The 19,569-nt window shown below is 42.7% G+C and overlaps 1 protein-coding gene across 2 annotated transcripts in view; it reads right to left on the bottom strand.

The window, feature by feature from the left end:
* The window catches only part of LOC139613176 (raftlin), a 101,178-nt gene extending 81,710 nt beyond the window's left edge, over positions 1–19,468 (bottom strand). Inside the window, exons 1-2 of one of the 2 annotated variants that reach the window (XM_071469588.1) lie at positions 18,822–19,468; positions 5,568–5,749 (exon numbers count right to left, since the gene is read on the bottom strand). In XM_071469588.1, the coding sequence (XP_071325689.1) occupies positions 5,568–5,715 (148 nt within the window). In that variant the 5' untranslated portion in view covers positions 5,716–5,749; positions 18,822–19,468. The remainder of the gene's footprint in view (positions 1–5,567; positions 5,750–18,821) is intronic. The other variant, XM_071469587.1, reaches the window with a different exon arrangement.
* Between the last annotated feature and the right edge of the window lie 101 nt (positions 19,469–19,569).

Genomic DNA, 19,569 nt, shown 5'->3' on the forward strand with positions numbered 1-19,569 from the left:
GGGGGGGGGGGGGGGGCTGCTCCCGTGTGTCACTCACCTGCCGCCACTGCTACAGCTCATATTAACAAGGGGACTCGGGGCTCTGGGGGGTTTTGCATATAAATGATGTGTCTAGTTCCCAAGATGATATCAAGCGGTGTGTGTCTGGGCTCGTGTGTGTGTGTGTCTGGGCTCGTGTGTGTGTGTGTGTCTACTCCCCGGCTTTGATGTCAAGGGCGACAACTTTATATTTCCAGCATTCTACGCAATGCATCGAGCATGTTTTCAATTTTTCATTCCTCCTGACATTTTTTAACATTTCAGAATCACACTTTGGGGAATAGGATTCCTGCCACACATCCTTGAGTCTGTTGCGCGCTTGTGTTTACAATGAAATGGCTTCTTTCCACACCATCTAACACAGCAAAAGCGAGGGCGCTTTCTTTGTTCCCTGTGGGGTCATGATCTCAATATCAAACAGTCTCCGCTTTGTTTTTCTGCAGCTCTTTCAGAGGTGAATGAATGGTAGCAGAGTGACCATGAAGCTGAGTGCATGCTCCAAACTGATACAGCAACACGAGGCAGCAACCCATTGGTGGGCTGGTGCTGATATTTAGTGCAGAGGAGGTTTATTACCGGCAGCTTACCACCGATTTACTCTTCCTTTCATCACTGTTTCTGTGGTGAAAGGTGTTATTTTTGTACATTTGCTGGCTGGTTAGTAGCCTGCGGGGCCTTTATGGTGGCAGTTGCAGGGAGCTATGATCAAACACTGTGGCAAGAAATTATTACAAACATTATTCACAGTGCGGTAGTCAGAGTGAGACGAACTCGACAACATGAGGGCATTCTGTATTTCTCAAGAAGAGAGAGGTGAAGGGGAAGAAAGAAGTCTGCCTTAATTTAGTCCCCAGTTACACATGCAGGCGCAAAACATGTTTCTGCTGCTGCTTCCAGTGCATAGTTTTATTAAGAAAGGCTTTCACTCATTATGCATAATTTTGTCAAAGTCTACAGATAATGGTTCCTGAATTCAAAAAATAATCTTTTCACAGTTGCTCCTGTTTTGCGTATGACAATGTAATTGTTTTTGATGCTGCTAACTGGCTTTCAGGATCAATAAAACATGGATGACTTTTCTTTGGAATCGTTTATTAATGTAATCTTATGATACCACTACTAACCCTAACCCCATAACACATTACAATATAATATTACTGTTTCAGTCGCAGTCATGTGAAAATCTTCACTTTGCCTCATCTGGTTCTGAAAACACGATAAGAATATCTTTGCTAACTTTGCTAACGCTAGCTAATGTTAGCCACTATGGACTACTGGTCATAACAAACCATGAGAGGCTGCAGCAACAAAAATCCCTGAGTCTTACAGTTTAGAAATTCAGCTTTCTTGTGAGAGGATGACCGTGTTATTTATCCTTTCATAAAGTCATCTTTTAAAGGATTTTTAAAGGATTTATTTTGACTGCATGACTGTGCAATGTTTTGATGTTTTGATGAAGGGTTTCCTTCTGTTTGTGTGAGGCTGCGGTGATGTGATACACATCTCTGCTAATGGTTTCACACTATTCCACTGACTGACAGAAAAGTAGCAACGTGCCAGCAAATGGCAAAGAAGAAGAACATGATGTAGACACTCCCGGTTTCTTTTTTTTGTTTTTTAAAAGTCAGCTTTTTGAAATGCGTTCGATGTGCTCATTATGCCTCAGTATAAGTGTTTTGGTGAGTAAGAGTGTATGTAAACATAACTTTTGTTTGTTTAGAGAGAATCTCCACAGGGTCCTTTAAATGAAGTGAACCGACTATTTTTGGGAAATGTGTAATGACTCAAATTATCATGTAAAAAATGATCACCTGCACTTCAAGTATCTGTATTTATGTGCTCGCCCTACAGCTCTACCACAATCTATTTTCATATTCATTATCTTTGAATCTGTCTTAAATATTTTACAGGCTTCCTGTATAAAACAGCCAGACACATGAATCACTTCCTACACTTACATACCTGGTACAAGGTAATTACAGCCACAAGTAAGACCCTAGCCCTTCAACCTGAAAATCTGCTGATGCAGTGGAACGACTCAGTCATCGGGGATGCACTTAAAAACTCTGATTTCTGGAACTTCACGCTGTCTTATGGGAAACAGGAAGACACACACATACAGTATGCACACACACAAAAACACACACACACACACACACATATGAACAACAGGGGGACATAGACAGAGGCGTACTGACAGTGACAGAGAGAGAGAAAGAGGAAAATGATTACTGTAAGTACCAACCCCCATCATTACAGAATATACTCTAAGATAATAATGTGGCCATGAGCCAAAGACACACACACACTAACACACAGTTCAACAAAAGGGAGGCACCCTGCGTACACCCCCCACCTCCCCACCATCCCCCCCAGCCCCGCCTTCACGTCAGATCCCGTACGAGTGAGGATGGAAAAGCCTGCCGGGCCCGCAGACACCCACGTTCCCTGACTCCATCATCCATCCAGTCCAGTCAGCCTGACAAACTAATGGAGACTAATCAACTGTCAGGCTGAACACGCCGCGCACTACATCTCCCGGCTTCCCGCACCACCACCACCCGTCCTCCCCCCCTCCTCCACCCCACCACTCCCACCAAGCTCTCCTCCCACCATCATTTCAGCTATAACTGTCATGAGCAGAAATAACAGAGTGATAGCTATATATAGCTCCCTGACTCCTCCCTGGCCTGGAGCACACACATACACAAACACACATAGAGAATCTTCCCGGAGCACATTCATTTCCCATTTGCTCACCTTCACCTTAATGACCCTCAATATATATTTAACCTTAATTTAACCTTAATTCTACACCTAATCTTAAACTAACCTTGACCTAAACCCCAGTGCTCATGCCTGTCGGCTGCTTAAAAAGTATAACAGTTGGCAGATGACATGACGCTTTATTTTGTAAATCAAGATATTTGACAGCTTCCTGTTCCTGCTAGAAGGACAGAGCTCAGCGTGTTTACAGGCAGTCTAATAATTTGATAATAATCAGTGGAAGCACAATGTGTCTGATTATTGCAAACCATCATCTGAACACCTTAACTGGGTTATTTTACTAATAGTCTAATAATGGAGTTAGACTACTGTTTTAAATGACTCTGGCTTTGGTCTGCTTTCTGTCTTTGTTTTGATTCTGTGTGCAAGCTGCCAAATGTCATGAGAGGGGAGCAAATCTCAAAGCAGTGTGTCTGAAAAATGAGGGGCGTGGCCAGCTGTGGGACGGGAGGAAAAGCTTCTACTTTTTGGGGCAATTGAAAAACAGTAAATGGCATCAGGAATATTGGTTATTTTATGGTCCTCTGTGAACTGATTAGAATCACACACTTAACCTGGAAATTCCAGGTTCACAACTTATTTCTGTGAGTGTGAACATACTGAGGGTGTCTCATCAGACAAGCAGAACATGTTGTCTATCTGTACAAGAATCAGCATGCAGCCATGTTAATATGCACCTAATGAGTGGGAGTCAATACACAAACATTATTTCTGACTGTTCCAAATTTGCCCACGTTTGATGCATTTATTAAAGAAAATTCACATTACTTAAACCTGTATTAGCCTTTCTTTTTTGGCCGCTCAGGGCAGTGGAAACAAGTTGACACGGTGACATATTGTCATTTAAGTTGATATGGTGAACATGCTAGCAAACACTTTCTTACACTTTCTTTTTATTTACACATTCAGCAGGGATGGGGTAACATTATCATTGATTTGGAGCTCTGTCTCTGTCTACCTGATGAATTTGAGTCACATTCACTCTCTTTTAGCTGTTTTTGGTCTGAGAAAAATTTCTGACTCTTTAGTTCAGAAATGCTCCACTAAATTCAAGTTTTTAAAGCTTTAGCAGAGAAAACATCTGTCTACTGCAGATGAATATGAAACTATGACACCAGTGAGAGTGAACAAAGAAAGTAAAGTTTTATAGCGAGCTGACACTTGCTATAAAGCTGTATAAAGCTGAGTTAAGCTGCAGATTCAGGCAGCAACCTCTTTCACTTTGCCACATTGTTTTCAGTCTCTAGAATTAGATTGAAAAATGTTTCCAAAATCTGTGCAATAAATGATCATTTAATTTAACCTAAACTAACCTAGTTTAACCATACACTATAATTTAACTTGACTGACTAATCCCATTCTAACCTAATTTAACCTGATTTACCCTAGCCTGATCTAATATCTAAAGTTAATCTAAACAAACCTAACCCACCATAAAAGTTTTAAAGTTTAACTTAAACCCCAGGCGAAATTAGGTCATTTTAAGTTACAAACACAAATACATACTCTTCCGTAACACACACAAAGAAGCTCCGGAGCCGTTGGTTTAGGTCTCAGGAAGCAACACCCACCTTCCATCTCATAAACACCTCAGACTGAGGAGAGGAAGGAGAGGAAGGGGCTCTACTGGCCTCTTCTGTGTATGTGTGTGTGTGTGTGTCTGCATATCTGTGTGTGTGTGTGTGTGTGCGTGTGGGTGTGTACATCAGTGGAGGGATGCTATCTTTGCAAAGCGAACTGAATCATTTCCATATTTTCATGCACAGCACAGTGGGGCTGCAGTTTCAGTTTGACTGTCTGCAACATCTTCATAGTTAACTTGTCTGGGCAGTTGTGCACTGGGCTGGTTCACACAGCGCCAGACAGGTCAGTTACTCGCCCACTGAGACATACTGAAACCAGCTGAAACATTGTTCTGAGAGGATCAAGACTGTGACCTGGAACAAAACAGTCTCCACCCTTTACTTTGTTTGCATCCCCTGCTAGTGGGTTGGACTTGGTACCATACATAATTGATGGCCGCCAGCAGGATATTTGGCATGGATTGGACTGGAAAATTCTATATCATTAGTGCAACGTGAAAGCATGACTGACTAATTGTCAGAAAAGAAATTACAATGGCTGCTTCTATACAGGGAACAAGCACTAATTAACACTCCATCATTACAAGAAAATCCTGATGAAAATTACAGCCAGTGGGCTGTTATTCCATATACATGAGTGATATATTTCTTCTGCATCTGAATCCTTAATGTTTTTCTACTGGGGGATATGCAGGTATAATGGCATTTTCAGAGGGGGGAGTAGACAGATTAATCACATCGGAGGTAGCATCCACCGTGAACTGCACACAGCATAGAGTTGTAGATTGCAGTGCAGCTCAGGCGTTTGCAAAATTTGTGAGGCACATTACTGCCTTATCATGCAGAGGCATGATACAGCAAAATGGCAAAATGGCCTTGAGGTATTCATATAATTTCAACTGTGCACGCAGAAAGGGCAATTTAGATTTTTACGACCCCACACCACAAAATGATTAGAACATATCTGCAAAAGGGGGATGCAAGGATTTACTGATCAATAGCAACAATTGCTAGGTTGAGGTTTCTGGATTGGGTGTTGCGACAGAAACCTACAGATGAGACATGTTGTCTTTGTACCTGCAGCCTGACAATGAAAAAAAAAAGTTACAGAGTTTTTGGCTCTGCTTTCAAACAGACTGATAGAAATCTATGTCTTACCATCTCTTCCGATCAGAAAGTCCAGGTAGCGGTAGGTGTAGGTCACGCCCACCTTGGTCTCCACCTGTGGTCTCTTCAAGGTGGAGTAAATCTTCCCCGGACTGTTCTCCTCCGACATTGGTTTCATCTTACGCAGCCCGCAGCCCATGGCTCCACAGTTTGTCAGTGACTCTGCACGGATCCTGCCAACCACACAAAACAGACGGAGACTGAGTTTCATTGTCGCTCGTGTGTCTCTGTGTGTGGCCTGTGAGTACAGTTATAAGTTTTGCAAGTTTAAGCTCTTTTCATAGTTGCTCTCCATTTTCAAATGCTTCTCTATAGTGTTAGATTTACAGTTTTTCAAATCATGTATAACTGAATGGACAAAAAAATAACCAAAGTGTTAAGTGACTACAATCGATTATTTACTTGGCTATTTGTAAGTTTTCTCTGCTGCCAAATCTAGTTTCTTGCCAGTGCAGACTGGAGGATACAGTGAGTTGCTGCTGGAAAATGATGAGCTAGCTGGTTAGCATGCTAACTTCAGTGGAAGAAAAGACGTGATGGAGACAAGAGTTAACGCTAGTGTTGCTTTTCTCTGCTGGAGACAGCTCCTAGTGAGTAAAGGAATAAAGTTTGATGCAGAACTCAAAACATTTCTCCTGGACTGGTAAGTAAACAGCTGTTAATGCTAACGTTGGCTATGTAGCAATAGCAAAACTTACAAATAGCTACTTTAATATTAGCGATGCATTAACTCATTCTGTTACAATGCATCATGTTTTAGAAACTGACAATCTTTCATGTAAAATCTTGAATTTATTATTATTAATAAATAAATGTAAAACAAATGTAGTGACATGAAATAAAATATTAAAATTAAAAAATTAGATATTTTCCCTCGGAAGTAACATAAAATTGAAAAACTAGAGTACAAGCACCTCAAAATCTCAAAACTGCGCTTAAGTCCAGTGTAATGTACTTATTTACTTTCCCTCACTGGGTATTACTGATTGAGGGTCAGATTAACCTCTGTAACATGCGATACACACACAGACATGTATACACACATATAATATGACATTCACAGGGATTTCCTCAGGGATTTCGGAAGGGAAACCAATAAAGAAGAACAAGCTGGATAAGTGTCTGTAAATAAATAAATAAACAGGACTAAATGAGCTTGATTTTTCATGGGTTCCCTCGCCCTCGTTCCCAGGGAGACCAGATTAACAGAGACAACCGTGGAGGAAGAGGAGGCCTAAAAGGGCAGGCGCTATGGATGCCGCCTCACCCTAAATGGTTTGTGACAGCATCGCTGCCTCTCTCCAGCGGCTGCGTCTGGGAGCAGGTGACATCCTATTGTGTCCCTCTGATTAAACTCAAGGATGGATGGATAGATGGACGGATGGATGGCGGCGGCGTGCTCCCCTCCCCTTCCACCTCAGCTGATGAGGAACCCTCTCTATTATGCTCCCTTCTAATTACGGAACGTGAAGGCCTTGGCCGGAGACAAGGAATCTGAGCCGGCCGTCGCTTCACAGACGACAGGACAGGAAGTGTGGAGGGGCGGGGGAGGTTGGGATGTAGGAAGGAGTGGGAGGCGAAATAGGAAACGAGCAGACGGGCGCTCCGTTAATGAGGTGAACGGCAAGAATGGAAAAGGTGAGAATCAATCAAGGGAGAGAGAGGAAATGGGGGTGGCCGGGTTGGTGATTGTTCGTCGGAAAAGGGGGGGTTGGGGGCAGCTGGTAATGCATGGCAAGTAGAGTCTGGAGAGAAAAAGAGTGTGCAATTAGAGTCTGTTGAATAGAAAAGGGGTGATGAACATACTGTATGACGAGGGAGCCGGGAGAGAGACAGAGTGAGAGATGAAGCAGATTCATTACGGTTGTCATGAAAGCCAGTATTTCCAGTGGCACTGACATGGACGTCTTTGTTTGGCTTTATGAATCTCAACATGCATCGTAACGTCTCTACAAGCTTCATAACAGCTCTCAGAGATGAACCCCCGGGCTGATGGACGCGTGATTAATACCAGAACACGCTGAGTTGAGTCCTGCAAGCCTCTCAGTTTGTATGTTTAATGCTTCAGAAGCCTTCTAAATGATACATGTTGACGATGTGCTGAGGAGTTGCAGCTTTGCCACTCAGCATGTGCCAAGCAGGGCTGATGCCTCCATTTTCCAGGACAAAAAAGTCAAACACAGTCTGCAGGAGCTGGCATAGTCAAAGTCCCTAAAAGCGCTTCAGTCCCCCCTTAAATTGTCACTCAGGACTGTGACGCACTGTGCTGCAGTTCACCACGCAGCATCACAAATGGCTCTGGCATCAAAGAAAACAGGAAAAAAAAAAAAGCTTGAATTTTTCCAAGTCTTGGATTTCCACAGTTGCCTACAGTTACTTGTAAATAGCTTTTATCATCTCTCTCCCTACCCTGGAGAGAGCAGAAACAACAAGAGGGAAGGCAAAGCTCTGTCATGTAGTCTGCAAGAGATGGAGAAGAGGTAGACGAGACAATAAGATGGGGGGGCTGGAGGGTTGAGGGAGGGATGTGGAACAAAGTAGATGAGCGAAAAATGGAGGGGCTTGTATTTACATAGCTCCTTGAGACCAGAGAGGAGGCGATGTGAGGCGAAGGCGAACAGGAGTATTTTTAGAGCTGAACTGACAGAGAATTTGTGAGAGGTTTATGGGTTTTTAAATTTCTTCTTGTTTTTTTTTTTGAGTCACTGTTTCTTGCCTCGAACCTCTTCTCTGCGGAGATCCAGGCAGTTGCAGCCCACACATGCCCTACCTCAGCTCATCTATAGTTTTTCCAGAGATTGACAGGCAGGGAGTCAGGGACGCCTGACAGGGTGGACAGACGCTGGGAAGCTATGGGAAAACAGGAAGAGGGCCATTGATTTCCCTTTTGCTGAATTAGCAACGATCCTCTTGCCATTTTGTTCTATCTTTTGTCTCTTACTAATGGCATTTTGAGGTTTTATTCGATAAGAGGTTTTATTCGATGAGATTCCCTCCTTGTAAGCCAGGATTGACGTTCAGACGCTTTGTTGTAGCTCGGATGCACTTAGCTTTAGCTCTTACACCCAAAACATCCCAAAGCACTTTGTGTTGTGCTGAATGTGAAAGGCAACAGAGAGGCGTTCATCTTTCACAGCCGCATTTTCTATCTCTCAACAGCACATTGTGAGTCCAAGGTTTGATGACTGAGGTCATTTCCTGTTGCTTCTGACTTGGCACTTTGCTAAAGCTGAAATTACATTTTTCGGTCATTCTGGGGCAGAAGGACTCTACTGCAAGTTGGAAAACACAAAAACCTGACAAAATATCACCATATAAAGTTATTATGGCCATTATGTTAGCAAACAGTTGTTTGTTTACACATTAGCAATAATTTAGAGCATTATTTCTGGCATCCTAAGTCATTTAGGTCCAATATTTACTCTCCTTTTAACTCTCTCTCTTCCATCTACTCATGACAGCTCTGAAGATGTTAAATCCTCCATTAGGTTCACTCGCTAGCTGCTAGGTAGCTGCTAGCTAATGAGTGTGCAGTATGCTAGTAGCTGCTGCTAGCATACTGTGGATACATCAGACATATTTGTTGCTGAAAACAGGTCCCTGCTGCTACGAGATAGTTGAGACTTTAGTGGTCTGAGAAAAGTATCTGGCTCCTTAACCACTAAAATTTGTTAGCAACTTTGTCTGTCTGGTGTTTGGTGTTCAATAGGTAGTGTACAGTTAATTTACTGAAACTTTTTGTCGTTAGAGCAAAAAGTTCAAGTCATAAAGCCAAAAAAATGTGCTAAAAGAGACTAAAAAATCTTGAAGACCTGCAGACTTGGATGATAATTCTGTGTGGGCTTATCACTACAAACAACAGACTTCACATCATGCAGCCATTCAATCCACTCCTCATAAAAAATATTGACTAGTGGAGCTTTAAATTGTGCTGCAGTCATTCCTTTTTCAATCACATATGGCACATCAATGTGCTAGATGATCGCACAAAACCCCACCTGTACTTACAGACACCAGAGCATCTGCAGCAAGCAGCAGCCACAACGAATGAGTTTCCTTAATGCTCCCTGACTGAGATCTTCCCATAATACAAGACCATGTTACCAGGCTTTGATATCAACATTGCTAAGATCAAACCCAGCAGCATGGGAAGCTTCAGAGTGGATTAATGGAGGAAGACATTAATTAGGACACTGTGTTCTTGTGTTCTTCTCCATGTAGTCTCTCTTTTAAGCCTGCTCTCTTACTCTCCCTCTCTCCCTCTCTCTCTCTCTCTCTCTCATGTTTTATCTCCCTCACCCTCTTTGCCTTTTCTGACTTTTGATCTTTTTAATCTGACAAGTAAAGTGGAGCACTGGGCTGTAGTTGATGGTGGATACTGCGGGTCCAGCATCATCCATAGTTTATTGTGAGGAATAGAGTCAAGGGCTCTCCAAGGCAAAGTGGTTAGAGAGACCATCACATGAATGAGAGGATGAGACTGACCTCGCAGAGGGAAAATCACCAGCAGCAGTTTTTGGCTCAAATGCTTCATTTGACTCATGTTTATGTGTTTGACAAGCAAAGTCCTGTGGTCATGTCCTCTTGAGAAAAACACTAGGACTGGTCATTCTTTGAAACGGCATATGTGCAAATCCAGAAACAGAGCTGAAAGCAATGTGACATGCTGCAGCAAAACAGGAAAGGAGTCACTGTGGATCAGTGGGTCAATAAAGTCTGTTACTGAAACACATCATACTGTGGTTCACATTCTGTTCCCTACCAACAGTCATTGGTTTCTTGTATGCATGAAGACAATATTTTGTCTATTATGTTTTAGGAAAATGTCACATCTGTAGTTTGGTTCATTTGTTCTGAGAAAACAATTAAACTGTCATTTTTTTCTTTTTTTTTATCTTTCTTCTTACAAACAAACTAAGAGGTGTAAATGTCTTATTGGCAGACAGTTGTTCCAGCTGTTATCTGGCATCATCAGTGCAACATGAGACTCTAATCAAAACTTCTGGAGACTAACAGCAAGTCATGCTGCACATAACTGACCTGTATTTGTTTACTTATCTCATCTGATGAGCTACTGCAGAAATAACACTCGTCGTCGAGACTGTAACTGATGTATCATATTGTGTATAAATTGTGACGAACACACAGAAAAGGAAAAAGAACCTGTTCTTTATACACATTTCATACTGTCATATTGCGGGAGGATATCTACTGTGTGGCTGCTACACTTCACTCACTTTTTACTGGGGAACTACTAAAATAGGCAAGTAGGACACACGCTCAACACACTTCTGGTCTTTCTGTTGTATCAGGGAAAATCCCTCATGTGCTGACAAGTGTAGGTGTCGCCATTGTTACCACATTACCTTGCATAAATATAGGTTTATATATCGCTTACAGCCTGAAGAGCTTTTGTAGCAATTCTGCAGATGGATTTAACAGCAGTTCAGCATTTGAAATAGTGCTAAAATCAAATATACCTGCTGTAATAAAATCCTGAGTTTGGTCTGCTTTGCTTTTACACCACAAAGGAATCACACCAGAGTTTGCTTCACACCAGACCAAGCCCCCGCCTTTTCAGGTGGTCTCATTTTGATCGTTCAGCCTGCACCGGAGGTCAACCGGCAGCTTTCATATCATCTGAATGAACTAAATGGGCAAACTCACCAGGATATGACTGAACTGAAGCAAACAGTGTGAAAGGACTAGTTGCTTAAATTCTTACCAGACGAAAGAACTGGCAAAGCAGAAAATGCTCATATCAGTTGTTTTCTAGAACAGGCACTTAAAAGCAACCTATTTTGAGGAAAGGTCACAGGACACACAGCCAGTGTGTCAAAAAGGCAATAGCCTTGAATAGTCCACATTCGCTAACTCTCTGAGCTTCAGCCTCAGGATCTGGTCCTTCAGGTGACGGCCTCAGGTAAATGCCTCAAAATGTTAACACGCTCCAGCTGGGAATCCCCCACTCCTCCCTTTCTTCCTTCCCCCCACCCTTTTCACCTTGAATCCTCAATTAAGTTGGACAACAGAGAGGATGGGGAAAAAAGAGGCAGCATGCAGAGAGAGCGAGAAAGAGAGAGAGGGACACAGAGGCAGGATGTTAATGCTGTAACCTTTAGCGATTAGACAATCCTTTTAAGATGGGGATCTACAGTGTGTAGCTACATGTACTGTACATGCCATTTACAAGACCCTTTTACTCAAACTGATTCTGAAGGATTTAACCCATTGAAAACATATGGTTTGAATGTTATACGCTCTGCCTCTAGGCTTGAAAGGTTGCCTGCTTCTATGAGACTTAATACACAGCTTCCTTACCAGTTACCCACTCTGTCTACACGTGATGACAGCAGACATAAAAAGCTCACCTAGCTAGCTTGCAACAAACATAAGCTATGTATTTAGCAATGTTTTGGTGGTGAAAAACAATATGACTTCTCTGACCGTAACCAGCATCCAAATGGACAGAGAAGAAGTGGTTTATGCTGCACATCTCCCACAAGAGAGCAAATTACAAACTTGCTAGAGCCACCTTTCATACTTTGGTGAAGTATTGCTCTTTGCTCTATGTGATGACAGTGGCAATGCCCTGGATAAATGGTCAGAATTTACAACTGGAGTCTGTTGCACTTCTGCATTAAACAAGTGTGTATTGCCTGTTGAGAAAAACGCCATCGTTGTTTGTTCAATGTTTCTGCTGATTATAAAGATAAAAATTTGCCACTTTCTTCGCTGCACGCCAATTTCGTGTTAGTGTTACATCCATTGCACCATCAGTCTGAATAAGCAAATATTTTTAGGTTCGTGAGTTGAAAGGAAAGTTCTGTTGCGTCCTCTTGGAATGAAGAGTCGAAGTGAAACCAGATCTTTTGGCTTCTGTTCCCTTCGCCTCACAGCTGCGCCGCATGATCTACTGATTCGGTGTCTTTTTCATGCGTGATGCTCACAGTTGCCAGCAAAAATACACAGAGAAAAGACCTGTTGATAATCATATTGACATCATACCAGCAACATTACAGAAAATTGATATCTTTCACTTCAATGTCTAGGCTGAATTAAATAGGTCATAGACATAAAGAAATATTAATATTGCTTCTTTTTTTTTTCAACCATTTTGGCAACTGCATGTGGAGACTGGCATAATAGTGCCATTACTTGTCAAAACACAGGCCATCATCCAATGCAAACTCTAGGCAGAAGGAACGAGCTGGCAAGAAACCGGGCACAGACTTGGTGTGAACACACAAAAGCCCACGAGCCGAACTGTTGCAGGTAGACCATTGCAGCTCAGCTCGGATGAAGCAAATCCAGAGAGGACTGAACATTGTAGTTCAAACTGGTGAGTTTTATGGATGTGGGCAAAACCAGGCATCCATGCTTCTGTACTGTTAAATTTTTTTTTCCTGTGCTTACAAAGTAATTGATGTTTGTCAAAATCACTAATAGCAAGTACTTTTGTGGACATCCTAGAATATGGACAGAATGGCACAGTCAGAAGTGTCAGAAATGCTGAATTAGAGACTCTACTGAGTAACAGAGGCAAATGAAACAGAGGCTAACCCAGACGTGATGTCATCGCTTCTGCCCTCTATTGGTAAAAATTTTAAATCGATTATGTACTGAAAGAAGGTAACAAACAAAGCCTTAAGTATTCTGTGCTCATAAAATGTTTCTACATTGATAATGCAGTGGAAAAGCTCAAAACCTGAGATATTTTGGAGCCATCTCCACATTTAAACACTCCCAGCAATGAGGCTGTGGGAGCCAAAGGTGGAACAGCTTTTTCAGCTCACCGAATTTGTTATATTTGCTTTGAATGCCCAAGGATGATACATAATGGCAAGCTTGCAGGAGGAAGAAAGATGGAGGATGAGAGGTGATGAGAGAGGCAGAGAAAACACGCAAGTAAACAATAGTGTCTGTCTGAGATCCTCCGCTGTTTCAATGCTCTGAGTGGCTCCGCAGCTCACTACAGCCTCAGCCAACCTTGTCTCTCAAGGCCCGGTTACAGTCTCACACACACACACACACACTCATTGAGAGAGATATTGCCATGGGAACCAACTCCTCTATGACTATTCCCTCCTCAGGAGAATAATAGGCACCAATCTTTCTCAACCTCTCTCTTTCATTGTCAGTTTCTCTCTTTCTTCTCTCTTTCTGGTCACTACAAGCTTCCACCGCTCTTCACGTCCCTCTTTCCTCTCCTCCTCATCCTCCTCCTCTCTCCTCTCCCCCCTTGTGCAGGAGCAAACACCCGCCGTCCTCCCGTTCCACTCCTCTCTTCTCTCCATGTCTTTGACAGTTGTGAGTTTGATTCGTTATGCATAATCTGTCCACGCTGGGATTTGTACAGCTCTCACAAATGAAAAGCAAAACATTAGCTCAACCCAACCTGCACAAACACTGCGTCGGTTGTTTTCAAAGCTGCAGCCAAAGAAACATGGGTAAAGAAGGATTTCAGGAGCAAAGGAGAGAAAAATACTTGGTTATAAATAGAAAATTCTTTGGTTGTCCTGTTTGCTATTTTTCTCTAAAACACAGAGGGGTTTGAGGAGATTTCCCGTGAGTGACTCATTGCTTTCTCTGAACTTGCTCCAGGCAGGTCATTTTTTATTAAAGCCAGCCAAAGCTAAGTTCTTAGGTTTTCAGACACCCTATCGACACGTCCATGTTGAACATTACCCAATCAATACTGCTGCAATTTTCTTGACCGCCCGTTCCAACAGAGTCAATTTGCCTTATAGAAATATCAAGGGGGATGTTTTTTTCTTTTTCTTTGGTTCAAGGCTAAGCTACTGAACAACCGGCTGATTATTGGCTCTTGTATTTTCTCGCCTGGAGGATTCATCCTAATATGCCATTTCGGGTCTAGGGCAACGCCAGAGGCTTGAATAACTTAGCATCTTCAAAAGCATGATCACTGTCACCTAACAGGGGAGTGAGAGGAAAGGATCTTTGCCCAAGATCTTGTAACCGAGCATTTCTGAGGGGGAAGATGTGAGTTTTGCAGCAGAGGCTGCAATTAAGATGACACCCTGTCATGAGAGCTGCATAACTCACACCTTATCTGCCACCACGCCATTCAGCCATGTTTGCTGCCCTAAGTTTATATTGCTGCCAGAGAGGATGCCAAGTCTGATTTCTGAACAGTGTTTGTATCTGAAAATACACTAAAATAAATACCTGGAACTAAGCACATCTGTAAACTCTCTGCCTAAAGATTCATATGAGGGGTTGAAATATCGGGGGAATTGGGAGAGTCTGCCCCCGCTTGTTGAGACTAGGACCCCCTAGCTAACCAAAAGTACGCCCTTTCATTTCCAGTGTTGGCTTCATTATTAATGTAAAGTGTCATCTAATTTTATCTAATTTTAGCAAACAGTGGTGCTCAGTCATGAGCAGTGAGGCAGTGGGAGATTAGAGTTGTAGAGATGCATTTTGACATCAGTATAGAGTTTAATATTTCATTTGAATGTCTTTTGTCTTTTGTGTTAATTTGGTGGTTTATGCAGTTTGATATTTTCTCTTTGTTTTCACAGGAATTCTAGTCCAGTCTATTCCAGTTTTACCTGGTTGGGTAATTGAAGAATAAAATGCATGTGTACTGAAGGCCAAGTTATTGTATTAGCAGTGGTGGAAACTACTTAAGTACATTTAAGTAACCTAACTTCTAAAAACAAGCAACAACAAGTTAAACAAGCAGGACACTGTTAGGACTTCAGTTCACTGAAGTGTGTGCCCCCCACTGTACTGGGTTCCCCCCGGTTGTCACTGTATAATTCGCACTGTGATTCATACAGTATATTGTCATCATCAGCCTCTTGTTTAGGAATCAGATCCTTCAAACATACAGTTCACCATGTCCCAAATACGAAGCATGTTTCTCTCTCTGGCATCTAATGAAATGAGAGTAGAATAAAATTAAGATGGTTTAAAAATATCCACCTTTCAATTGGATGCTCCCTAAATTTTCCGAATATAAAATGCTCTAGTATTTTGTTGTGACTGTGGGTGTTTGTCTATACATACTGAGTGGAGACGAGCACACGTTATGGTTTACACTAGCCAACGCTTGCCAATTACCTTAATCAAATTTCACACCACACAGGGGGATTCACTGTGCCCGGATCAGATAGCAAACATAAGTTGATTAAAATACATGTTTGCTAAAGGACTGGGGCAAAAGAAAATCAACACAGGCTCAGAAAATACACAAACTGATGGTTGAAAGAAAGGATTCAGAGAGTAAATGAGCAACATCTGAAAAACTCATACTCTGCTGACTGCTACTGTATATTGTAACAGACAGATTTATGTGTTTCACTGCTGCACAGACAAGAAAATTATCCTGGGCTGAGTACAAAGGGCAGTTTATCCAAATTTCTTACTTATCATAGTGGTGTTTAGCCAGAGCAGATCATTTATTTTCATGTGGCCAAGCTTTGAGAAATATTCAGTCAAATACTAATAAGTCATTAATAAAGGGTCATAAATCTGCAGGTATAAATGTTAATAAGTCATCAATAAAGGTTAATGGATCTCACTTTCTAAAGAAGCATCACTCCTGCAGAGCAAATGTTAATAAAGTCATTAATAAGGAGACGTGAGTTGTTAACTTTCTAATAAGCCGTTGCCAAAGGTTAGCAAATCTGAATGTTAATAAATCATTAGTAAAAGGTTTTTACAATAATCCATCAAGTCAAGGAGTTGTAAATATTAAAGGGTAATTTCAGAGTTTTTCAAGTCTCTCTTATTAAAGTACTTGCCCTAATGTACTGAAAGTTATTGGATGTTTTAAGCATTCCTCCTGTCCATAGCACTTTGCAGTCATCCTTCCTGACTACAAGGGAAGAAATGAGGAACTTCAGAAGTCTGTACAAGCCAAATCAAGAGGGAATCTTTCAAACAGTCTTCATAGTTCAAAGTTCCCTTTTTGTGTCCCCTGCGTGTCCCTCCACTCAAACACTGTCAGGGAGACAAAAAGAAGGGATTTCATACACAAAAAGACTTGGTCAGTCTAATTCAGGCGGCTGAAGCCTCCGTTACCCTCAGTTGAACTTCACAATGCATTTTTACACTAAATGCGGACTGTTGATTAAGTCTCCCATCGCTTCTATTACATTATAAAGTGATCTTTTCAGGGCCAGTTCAGACAGGATGAATGAATACATAAAGGCAGTGTCAGATTGCAAAACTCTGAATCTGTTCTTTGATTCCTTGTTCATAAATGCCCTTACTATAGATGCCCTGTAGCCTTTTTCAGAAGGCTGTTCAACAGTCAACAGTCAATTGGAGCAAGGATACAGTAAATATCATACAAAATACCAACCTGGCAACCCAAACAGTGTTTCTATAAATGGCTTATAACTGATTTATAAAGCAATTCAACCATTAGTAAATCATTACAACGTGAAAACTCTTAATAATGTGTTCCTTACTAGAAAATGGTGAGTGAGTACCGCAAATGAAATGTCACACCCACCCTTAATGTTTTGGGTGTGCAGGCAGAAACCTCAGAGATATCTCAAAATACCTCAAAGACCTGGAGAAGTGAAACCAAATCTATCTGCACAGCTACATACCACTAACAAATAAGTAATAAAATGTTGTTGGGTTTTTTTTTTTGTTGTTGTTGTTGCTTTTTTAACCCTTTGGGGTCCTGGTTTCCTCACCTTTTGCCCTGAGTAATGACTCTATTTTCCCTGTGATATTAGAGCGTAATTGAAGCCCAAACCACAATCACTTCCACATTTCCAACAGCCAAGCTCCACAGTGGCCGGTGTTTAACGCAGCCATGTGGGATTTCCATAGAGAATGGCCTCTGTGTGTGTTTGTGTATGCTCTAAGTGTGTGTCCACATGTTTATGAGCTCATGGTATGTGTATGTGCATGCTCACACGTGTGGTACTACATGTGTTCACTGCATGTTACACACATACAGTACATTTACCCTTTGATGTACACACTTGACATAGAGCACATGGCTATTTTTACTCTGTGCGTGTGTGTGCACTTGTGTGTACAGTGTGCATTTGTCTGTGAATATGTGCGCTTGTGTTTTTATGTGTTTTGTATGTCATTTGCTTTGTATCTGTCATCTTTTGCGTTTCTGCTTGTCTTTGTGTGTGAATTTATGTATGTCATATTTCAGTGTCTACATAGTGTCTGCCCACATGCTGTATTCCTCTGGGTGTTTTTTTTTTGTGTGTGTTTATCTGTGTATGTCTGTCTCTAATCTATGTGTGTGTGTGTGTGTGTGTCTGTGTGCGCGTGTGTGTGTGTGAGACAGACAGACTGAGACAGAGAACTCCTGACCCACCAACAATGTAGAGTTAACGCAGCCCGACGCTCCACATCTCACCAGCTGAAACTAATTAAAGGCAGTTCAGTCAGATTGAGCTCTCTCACTCACTTTCTCTCTCTCTCTTCCACACACACACACACACACACTCACACGCTCCCCCCGCCTTCCTCTCTCTCTCATGCCCTCGTCTTCCTCCTCCCTGACATCCCCCCGCCCTTCCTTCACCTCCTGCCATCCCTCAACTTGTTTTTCCCTTTAAACCTCCCCTTCTCATATCTCGAACACTCACGCATGCCTGGATGAACTCATGTACCGGAGCACAGAGTCTAAGCATGTAAACACCCCACACGTATGGATATATCTGCACGCATGCTTCACCGAAAAAGAAAAAAAACCACACTTTTATCCCTCACACGTACAGTACAGTAGCTCGCAAATCACACACTCCACTGTCTTTCTCCTCACTAGTGGGAGTGTTGCGATACTGTACGCCGGGCACATTGTCAGGGTTGAGTCTGTGATTGGATCCAGGTAGATATTTTTGGCATTCTCTGCCCCACTCTGTACCATCCATCACGAATGTGACTTCAAAACAACCAGACCTATTGATGTGCGTGATGAATGGCCAGAGCAGGCAAGCGTTTGCCAGCATGTGAATGTGTGAACATGTGTGTGTCTATGCGTGTGCGGTGGCAGTAGATTTAGAGCTTGTTGTCGAACATGCTGCTCAGAAGCCAAACTTGTGGCTTGCGGTGTCGTCTAATGAATCAACTCTCTGTGGTAAACAATTGCCACCATGCAATCCAAGTTTACAGTGGCTGCTGCCCAGAGGAGCAGGCGTGAGTACGGTGAGGCATCTGTTTGGAAGTTCAGCTCCACAGACATGCTGAGAAGCTCTCGCACAGACAGAAAGCAAGGAAAAGAGAAAAACATACCTGTTTCACAATCTAGTTGAGAAGTTCACTGCTTGGACGCAAACGCAGCAACTGGACCAGAGCTTCCAGCAGAGAATCGCATTCTACTTGGAGGGAGACCAGCACAAATAGAGGATGGAGGGACGGGTTCAGGTCCTGTCCAACAGTCTGGCCGAGGTTTGCTGTGGAGCTGGCTGGCTTGAAGGAAACACAATCCTCCGGCAGGCAGCAGAGAAACCAGAGTGTGTGTCGGCTCTACGGGCTCAGCAGCAGCAGCAGCAGCTCCAGCGGTTTTGCCTCGTCTTCCCCCCTCGCCACCGAACGGAGCTCAAACACACTTGTATGCTTGGTGTGTTTAGGTCATGCTCAAAGTATGCCTGTATACTGATGTTCTGCAAGCTCAGGGAAACCACATCCTGTCACATATTTACCTCCCCTCCCCTATCTCTCCCTCCCTTTCTGTCTCTCTGTGTGGTGTTCTCTCTCTTTCTGTGTCTTTTTCCTGTGTCTTTCTCTCGCTCCCCTGTGATTGTCTGAAGCAACTGAGCGCTCTGACCCAGCGTCTGCTCAGCACAGCCTCTCTGCTTCACTGTCTATCTCTCCGGCAGCCGCACCAGTTCCACTCGACTGACTGAAGAATCCATCTGAGGAGAGTGAAGGGGGGGGTGGTGGAGAGGAGAAGAGGGGAGGGAGAGGAAGAGGGGAAGGAGGGATGGGTGGAGGGGAGGGGGCTTCGCTGGGAAATACCAGAGTTACAGAGAGAGGGAGG

This window comes from Trachinotus anak, unplaced genomic scaffold (assembly GCF_046630095.1).
Source record: "Trachinotus anak isolate AG129_WGS33_773 ecotype Australia unplaced genomic scaffold, CSIRO_AGI_Tana_v1 ptg000032l, whole genome shotgun sequence".
In the NCBI taxonomy this organism is placed as follows: domain Eukaryota; kingdom Metazoa; phylum Chordata; class Actinopteri; order Carangiformes; family Carangidae; genus Trachinotus; species Trachinotus anak.